Below are 8,612 nucleotides of genomic sequence, written 5' to 3' on the forward strand. Positions count from 1 at the left end.
TAATAATCTCACAAGAAAACATTTTCAGGGACGGGAGGAGTTGGAGAAAAAGGAAAAGAAATGAATGAGAAAGTTTAAGCATGAACTGGTTTTGTGCCTTGACAATGTGAATAAAAACTAGCCATTCGTTACAATAAATTAACACTATATACAGTCATTTCACAGGCTTTGTTCCACTAGAATTATTAACATCCCTACCATCCATCCATCCATCCACTCGGGGATAAGAAAGGACGCGCTGGGTGGGTCCAGGTTCTACAGTCAACATCCTACGGTTAATGGGGAGGCCGAGGCTTGGCGGGTCGGAATCGTTGCTGCCTGACAGGACTGCCCAGGTCTCCTAAAGGTGAAGAGTTTCATGAGGAGAAAGACAAGGAGAGGGTGAGAAAAAGACGAGGGGGAGGGGAACCGTTAAGATAACTTCACAGAAGGAGAGTAAGTAGGCAAACCAAAAAGGTTTACAGCCAAGTTGAAGGTCGGTGCGCTAACTGCAGAAACTGCTGTGCAAAAAAAAAAAAAAAAAAGGTTAAAATCACACTCAGGAGACCTGTACTAATTCGCTGCAGACGGTGTTCGAGGGTCAGATAAACTGAGGGAGTGCGCGAGGTGGGGCGTGAGCAGGAGGCGCAGGGGGAGACGCGCGAGGAGCCGGCAGGGGCCGGGCCGCGGCGGGGCGCGGGGCCGGGGCGGGCAGGGCCGGCCTAGCTGTGCGAGTAGAAGCCGTAGTAGCCGCCTATGTCCTTGGCGCAGTTCTTCTCGCAGTCCCGCTGGGCCAGCACCTCGCTCTTGAGCGGGGACGAGCTCTCGGACACCGGCGTGTCGGCGGGCGAGATCCGCCTCCGTTTGGCCTGCTCGTAAATCCCCGAGTCGCTCGAGTCGATGGACTTGATGGAGGAGGGCGTCTCGATCCAGCTGGAGTCGGACAGGTCCTTGGGCTTGGCGTCCTCGGCGGCGCCCGGCGGCAGCGGCGAGCGCTCGGCGGCCAGGCCCTCGGCCTCCTCGCCCAGGTAGGGGTTGGCGCCGGCCATGCGCGCGGCGGCCGCGGCGCTGTTGGGCCAGCAGGGCAGCACCGAGCCCGACTTGGCGCCGCAGTACTGCGGTGGGCTGCGCGCTCCCCAGCCCGACGGGTCGGCGTAGTAGCCGAGAGGACGGCCCGTGCAGCCAGCCGCCTGCAGCGGCAGCGCCTTCACGCCCGCCGCCGCGTACGAGAGCAGCGTGGCCGCGTTGCCCGCGAAGTCCGTGGCCGTGTCGTAGGCCGAGGCGGCGAAGTCCAGCCGGTTGTTGGCCGGAGTCACAAACCAGCGCTGCGGCGACGGCGCGCCCGGGTCCTCGGCCTGCTGCGGCGACAGCAGCCCGTTGGTGTGCGGCACGCTGCGGTCCGTGCCCGGCCCGGGGCCGGCGCCCGCGCCCGGGTGGAAACGGGCCTTGGCGTAGTTGCTCACGAACTGGTCCTGCAGGAAAGAGCCGGCCATGGCGTAGCGGGCCCCGGGCACGATCTGCGAGCGCGGGGAGTCGTTGGGCGAAGGGGTCAGACGGTCCATGTCGCAGCCGGTGTAGATCCTGCGAGGGAGGGAGAGAGAGAGAACCGAAGGGTGGCGCAAGGTCCTTTCGGGGGCGCTAAAGAGAAGACCACCCCTGGTGGCCCACCCCCACACTCTCCACGTGTAACCTGCCGTCCAGGATAAAGACAGACAAAAGGTCACAGACTTTCATCCTCTCCAAAATAAATCGTGAAATTATAAAGGAACCGATTTGTCCATTCAGGGACCTAAAGCTGATACAGATAAAGAGGAAGGCTTCGCTCCTCTCTTGAGCTCTCTCACCAAGTGCACAGAGGGCCGAGAGAAGAGCACAGCAGGGGATGCTCACCCACTTCTCCAATATATGTGCACACATTGAGGCAGGTCTGCCCAGGGGCTCAGGTGTCATTTTCCCAGTGGGCCCTTCTTCTGCGGTGAGAGTTTCTGAGTGAAATTTCTAAACCGGTTACCCACTCCATCCTTTTAAGACCACTTTCTTCCATCTGACACACACGCGGGGACCCCCCTGGTAGTGAGCATCAGACTGGCCTTGGACAGTCTTCTGAGACCCGAGGGTTACTGCTGGAAGCCTCCATGGCACTTACTATTGTTTTCCCCTGTGTGTTCCTTTAACCACCCCTTCAACCATACAAACTAGAATTACTATGTGGAAATAAAGTCATCAATCAATAAAGTTATTTTACAGAGGAAAATTATTCTTTGAGCTTCTCTCCCCAGCTTTTGATTTGTTACTGGTTTAAAAAAAATAAAGGAAAAAAAATGTGGGCAAACTCTTAAAAGTACAATTATCAACCTCCTCCAAGAATCTCCCACTGGTAACAGCTCATCCTCATACAACTTGACCATGTTCCAGGCACCCTTGTCTAGGGCTGTACAGATCATTATTTAACCATCACAATTTTCCAAGTTAGGTACCATTATTATCCTATCTTACAGATGAAGAAATTGAGTCAAAGGAAAGTTAAATAACTTGCCCAACCATAGACAGTGATTGTGTTACTGGGAATTACCTTAGATAAGATAATCAAAGGTTCACTCTAGGCCCCACAGTGGCCTATAAGATCCCATTAGAATTGAGAAGGAACCAGAGACTGGATCAAGACTGGTAGACCTATTTTCTCATACACATCACACACATGCCTCCCTTTTTTAACTCACACATAAATGTTTTAATCTTTAATCAACAGACTGTTTTGAAAGAGAAACTTGTCATACCTCAATACTTTGGGGAGGAGATTCCCTAGTGAGTGGCCAAGCAAACACCCTGGTCCCCCTGAACTCTTTATTGCTTTCTCTGTTTCTCCAAAAGTGAGCCAGGCCCAAATAACCAACGTAAGGTGGAAAGAGAGTGTCAAAAACCATTCTACTCTAAGCCATAAATCTCTAAGACAGCCATCTGTATAGCTAAAGAAGCTTTTTATGATAAATATATAGTGACTTAAGAATCAAACAGAAGTGGCTTTTCCAACAGAAGTCAGCCAGAAGAGGGACAGATGAGGGTTATGCCGTGGCTGCTCGGATGCAGTTTGCTGACTGAACAAAATTTCCCTCCTGAAACTTAATTCCAGTCTCAAATAAGAACAAGTAGAGGGAGGCAGGAAGGGAACATAACCAGCAAGGTGCAAATATCTTCTCTGTTTACCACCACATTTAAAAGGAAAAGAAAAAAAAAAAAAAACAATCTGCAAAAGATACAGTTTATATGCCCATCCAGGTTCTAACCCACTTGGGATTACCGAATTGATTTGTGCAAAATAAAATGCTTTGGAACAGATGTTCGCAGCAGAATTAAAAGCTCAAAATCTACAAGACCCCCCTAGTACAGAGACCAGTATCTCTGGTCTCCTGGGCCACACGCTTTCCACCGTGCTGAGCCCACCTTTTTAGATTGTGAGGAAGGACTAGAGTAGCCAAGTTTTTCTTTCCTTCTTTTTTTCCTGGGGAATCATACTGATGAGGCTTGCTTCCTTTGGATAAATTTTAAGGGATACACTTGACAGTTACAGTGTATAACTGTACAGTTTTAGTGTATAACTATATAGTTATAGTGTATAACTATAGTTACAGTGTATAACTATTGATGATTCTCTTCAATTTGTTATAAAAATATCAGGAGGGAAGTTTGGTATCTACCTGGAGAGAGCCACTTGTCTTCTCCACAAATTTAATCTATTCCTAATCAAAGATAGCTTCAACTCTGTAGTTCTAGCCCCAGCACTTAATGCAAGCCATGAAATTAAAATTAATGTATCCTTTCCTTCTATGGTCAGAGAAAAGTGAAGGGATCCCCACAGTCCAGATTTAGATCTTGCCCTATAACTCTTTGTGAACTCCTCAGCACTGTACCTGGGCTCTGAGCCTCTGATTGAGAGAACACCAGAACAAGCCCAGGAAAGGTTCAGTTTACACCTACTGTTGCCCCCAGAGGACAGCATTTTGATAGGCAAGAAATGGAGATAGATAAGGGAGGCCTGGAGAAAAGGAAACCAGCACATTTAATTAAAACACACCTAGATACAAATGATAAAAGAGGAAATATTTTTCTTTCAAAGCATAAATAATACACTGCAACAGCACCTGGGTCCTTCCCAAAGCCTGAAATGACTGCACCATCAGCTGTGCTCGTGAGCTTGCCTGTAGTGGGTGCACATTTCTATTCAGTCCATGGTAAACTTGCACAGGAAAAGCTATTACACAAAACTTGGAAATGGGTAAATAAAAGTCACATATGCCAAGGAGACTGTAACAACTGCCAGAGCCACATGCACTTTCAGGCAGAATCCGGCGGTTTCAGACACAGACAATCTGAGCTGAGCATCTGCAGCACCACACACAACTCCCGAACCGGGAACCAGGGCAGCTTCCCCAGCCAGCCAGCCCCAGGGTTCACGCCAGCAACTTTGTAATTCATATGAAAGCTAAATATAGGTGGAGGAAACCTTTGACCCAAAACACAGAAGTACCAAGCCAGGTCGCCAGAGAGAAGAGGACCATCAAAAAAGAAAGGGAAAACCCTGAAAACAACTTTGTCTTCACACTTTCTAGCTTCCAAAAGCCTTGTACAAAACAATCTACCTTTGACCCAAAGCCCAATTCCACAAATTTGAGAAGAAAGGTACAAAACTACTTACGTATCATAATTATCCCGAAATCCTTTAGCAAAAGGGTTGTGATCTATTTTCAGTTGTGTAATCTGGAAAAAGAGAAAAAAAGATTAATTTTATTTTTTATACAAAGCAGATTGGGTGTTTTAAGAATATGTCATCTGCCACTTTTTACAGGGGCTAAAGGCCTACAATTTCATTAAATAGCAAGGTTTCCTTAACTGAAATTTTTGAGGGAATGGGTGGAAAGGTGAAAAAAGTATGATGAAAGTTATGTTTAAATTAATGGTGACTAAAACTAAAGTACAGCTTTCCATTAGCTCTCCCATGTGTCCTAAACTGGTTCAAAATTCTCATTTTTAAAAATGCTTGTTATGTAAATACACTTAGGCAAAAATTTTTAAGGGGCACTTGAATTCATTCCTAAAAAATGTTGCCTATCTTAAATGCTTTATCATATTTGTTAGTTGCTTCTAATACACAACTTGAAGAACCCACAAGTTGCATCTTGAAATCAGTTTTGATTGAAAAATGCATATCTTTCATTTATTATATTTTCCTGTTTTAAAAGAAACACTATCACTTCTAGTAGTCAAATCAACAGTAGTAAAAAAAGTTTTTGCAAACTTGCAAATGAGTGCTAGGAAGCTCACTCCATAGTCCCCAGTAATTTGATTTATTTTAGTTTTAAAATCATGAATGTGCGTTTCTTTCGATCACCCAGAAACTGACGTTTGAAAACTAAATTAAAATTCCCAAGAGGCTCTAGAAATCCTGGTCACCTTGAAGGTGGCCCGGTGACCCGCGTCGGAGACGAATAGGCAGCGTTTTCCCACCGGTTAGGTATACAGGGAAGTGCCCAGCAGGCCCCTAGCCCTACTCTTAAAAGGTACAGCAGAGCCAGCTGTGGCGGATGTTGGTGCCCGAGCCGGGGATGGCCCCCGGTACCGCCGCGGGCCGGGGGAAGCCTGCGCCGCCCGCCGCGCGCCCAGCCCCCAGGCCTCCTTACATCGGTGTTCTGGTAGGCAGTGACGGCGATGAACTGAGTCTCGGGAAAAGTGAACGTCTGCACGCGCCCGGGCTGGCTGGTGTCCTCCGTGCCGTCCTCGTTCACTTCCACTACATGCAGGCGGGGCTGGTACTTGTGCAAGGACTGCAAAACCACCATCTGTCCGGCGGGAAGAAAGGGAAGCGCCCGGCGGCACGTTAGTGCGGTCTGCCCGCATGGGGCTGTGAGCCGCGGGCCGTGTGGAGTCTGCGAGGAGCCCGCCGCCCCGGGAAACTGACCGCGGGCCTCGCCCAGCTGGTGACTGGCTGGCGGAAGCAGACCTGCCCCCGTTTCTCCGGAGCACGCAACGCCCGAGCACCAGAGGAAAACCGAACCCGACCGCCCAATTCTCAGGGCCCTTCTCCCAGTTCTCCTTTAAGGAGCAACAAAGATTTTCACAACCTGCAGATCCTGCGCGTTTCCTTCTCAAAATCAACCAAATATTTGTACTTGTGAAGGTTGGGAACTCGGTAATTGGGCGAGGGAGGGGGGCAGGGGGGACAAGAACAACTTTGTAGCTTAATATAATTTGGGAGGACGGAAATAGAATTTTTAAAAAGTCTTTTTAATGAAGCAAAGACACATGTGTCGTTCCTCATGTTAGTTTAAAGTGATGAACTGGATCTTAGGCAGGAACGAGTGTGTATAAGTGAGTGTGTGTGTGTGTGAGAGAGAGAGAAATGAGCGCTTGAGCCACTGACCTGCCCATTGTTGTTTGACGCTCCTTTGTTGTTTGTAAGTTTTAATTTTCCGAAAGAGATTTCTTGACGCATCCAGTGAGCCCCCGTGTTGGGGGAATCCGGATGCATATAGACCCGATTTCCTAGAGAAAGAGACAAGTTGTTTACATGTGCCCGCGGCACTGCCCAGTCCCAACTCCTCACCACGCAGGACACACACACACACACAGACACACACCCCTTATTCCACTGTAAGGCCCGTTAGCTGGGGCTTTTTTAAGGCCGCGCTTTCTTCCTATTAACTGGGAATGATTAAAATAGCTTTTGCATAATCCTCCCCCTTCTCGTCGCTCTCTCCCCCTATCCTCCTAGTTTCCTTTTAGAAGTCATTGGCCGATCGTTTTAAAAGTCGCTCGAGCCAGTCCACAAAGGCTTTAATTAATCATTCTCACCTAAATAAGTGTCAGGAAGACGTGTTAATTGGAAGGACTTGCCTTGCACATTGGTGTCCGCTTTGCCGCAAGGAACCCATTTGCCTCCTTGAAACCTCCAGTGATTGGGATCCGCCAAAATCACATCCACAAAAATATTGTAATGAGCCGTGGGATCGAGACCAGAAATGTTAAAACTTAAAAAAGGAAACATGCGCCTATTTAAATTAGGGAGGGGGGAGACAACAAGGGGAAAAAAAAAAAAAACATAAATGTTAAAGATTAAATGCAAGAAGCGCGGCGCCAGATAGCAAAGCAAAACTTATTTTCTCAGCATCGATGAGCGAACGTTTGCTGGATTGGAAATAGGGTGGTGGGGGACAAAAAGAAGAGGGACTGAAGTCTGGGAGATCGGCGGATGAACTGGAATGGAAAGTCGGCAGGTATCACTGCCCAGGTAGAAAGCGAGGTTGGCGACCCGAATCTCCACCTGTCGGTGTATCGGGCATTGATGCCTCCCTCCCATCTCCCGGCCACAGGCCAGGACTCTCCCCCTCTCTCTCTCTCCTTTCTCCGGCCACTGACTGGCTCTCCGACCACCTTTCTAGAGCGGGAACCCCCACCCCCCCGCCCCGTTCCCCGACATCACCGCAGTGGTTATACCTTCCACTTTCCGTTTTCCCAACACCAGCCAACTCTAGGACGCGCCAGAGCGCCTTCCACTCCGCTCCCGACCCCAAATCCTCGCTGCCGCGGCGGTCACAGCCCGGGTACACATGCCCCCCGGCCGCGCCCGGAGCAGCGGCAGCCAAGAATGTAGCATTACCTTCCCTGTTTGGTGATGATCATCTCCGTTTGGTGCCGGTGAAATTTCAGCCAAAGGGGCCTGTTGCACAGGTACACCTGCGCTTTGCCAGGCACCAGCCCGGGCTGTGTGGAGGAGAACTGGTAGAACGGGGCTCCTTGGTAGGAGTGGCCGTACTGCTGTGGGTAGGGGTAGCCGGCGGTGGGGTAGCCCTGCGGTGAGGAGTTGGACAGGAGGCTGTTGTAGGCTCCGTTGGTGATGACCGGGTGGTGGGCCATGTAGCGGCTGGGGCTGCCGATGGAGAAGGCGGGGTGAGCCGGTCCGTGCTGGCCGGGGTACGGGAACATGGCACTGGGAGCAGTGGCCGCAGACTGTGGCTGGCTGGACTGAGAGAGGAGGTAGCGATCTGCAGCAGAGCCATCGAAACTGTGACGAAGCTCAGAGACCCCGTCCAAGACAGGAGAGAGTTTACTTCTCTGGACGTCCCCTGGTGAGTCCTTGGAGTCAGGAAAATTGTCTGTATCTGACTGATTCGTCATCCCCCTGGTAATTTTTTTCAAAGGTGAACTTCTCTCCAGGTTGTCAGTGGTCGAGATAATGGGATGATCGTGCAAGACAAGCTCAGATCCGCCTGAATGTGGGTAGCTGCTGCTCACATTGAGAAATTTCTTGGAGAGCATGATAGAAGGAGAAAGGCAGTGCTCCAGCTGCATAGCTCTAGAACCTGAACACTCGCCCTCCTGTCCCTGGTTTTTAAAGTCCTATTTATCATAAACTAGAAATCCACAGACCCCCTCACTAGACAGAAAGCACTTCAACCAGCAAATGCTTCTCAAAGGTTTGATTTACTTTTTTTTTTCCCTGGGAGAAGAGATTGGCCAATTGACACTATGCAGCAATCAGAAAAGGCTCACTTTTGATCTTGCTGCTTGTGCAGCCGATGAAACGGCTCCTGCCATTGGTTAACTGCTGACAGTAATTTAATTAGATAGACATTAATTAG

At 49.4% G+C, this 8,612-nt stretch overlaps 1 protein-coding gene across 1 annotated transcript; it reads right to left on the minus strand.

The window, feature by feature from the left end:
- Positions 1 to 701: 701 nt before the first annotated feature.
- TBR1 (T-box brain transcription factor 1) lies at positions 702 to 8,322 on the minus strand. Its single transcript, XM_068969218.1, has 6 exons — positions 7,631 to 8,322; positions 6,868 to 7,022; positions 6,395 to 6,516; positions 5,655 to 5,813; positions 4,673 to 4,734; positions 702 to 1,560 (listed from the first exon to the last, which is right to left on the minus strand). Exons 1-6 carry the CDS (start codon positions 8,320 to 8,322, stop codon positions 702 to 704), a joined length of 2,049 nt encoding a protein of 682 aa, XP_068825319.1.
- Between the last annotated feature and the right edge of the window lie 290 nt (positions 8,323 to 8,612).

This window comes from Capricornis sumatraensis, chromosome 3 (genome assembly GCF_032405125.1).
Source record: "Capricornis sumatraensis isolate serow.1 chromosome 3, serow.2, whole genome shotgun sequence".
Taxonomy (NCBI): Eukaryota; Metazoa; Chordata; class Mammalia; order Artiodactyla; family Bovidae; genus Capricornis; species Capricornis sumatraensis.

Excerpts from the sequence above, each read along its gene's own strand:
- TBR1 (XM_068969218.1), bottom strand. The coding sequence starts at position 8,322 with ATGCAGCTGGAGCACTGCCTTTCTCCTTCTATCATGCTCTCCAAGAAA. Across the intron at positions 7,023-7,630 it reads ATCATCACCAAACAGGGAAG|GCGCATGTTTCCTTTTTTAA; the intron begins GTAATGCTACAT and ends TAATTTAAATAG. Across the intron at positions 1,561-4,672 it reads TTTCGGGATAATTATGATAC|GATCTACACCGGCTGCGACA; the intron begins GTAAGTAGTTTT and ends CCTCCCTCGCAG.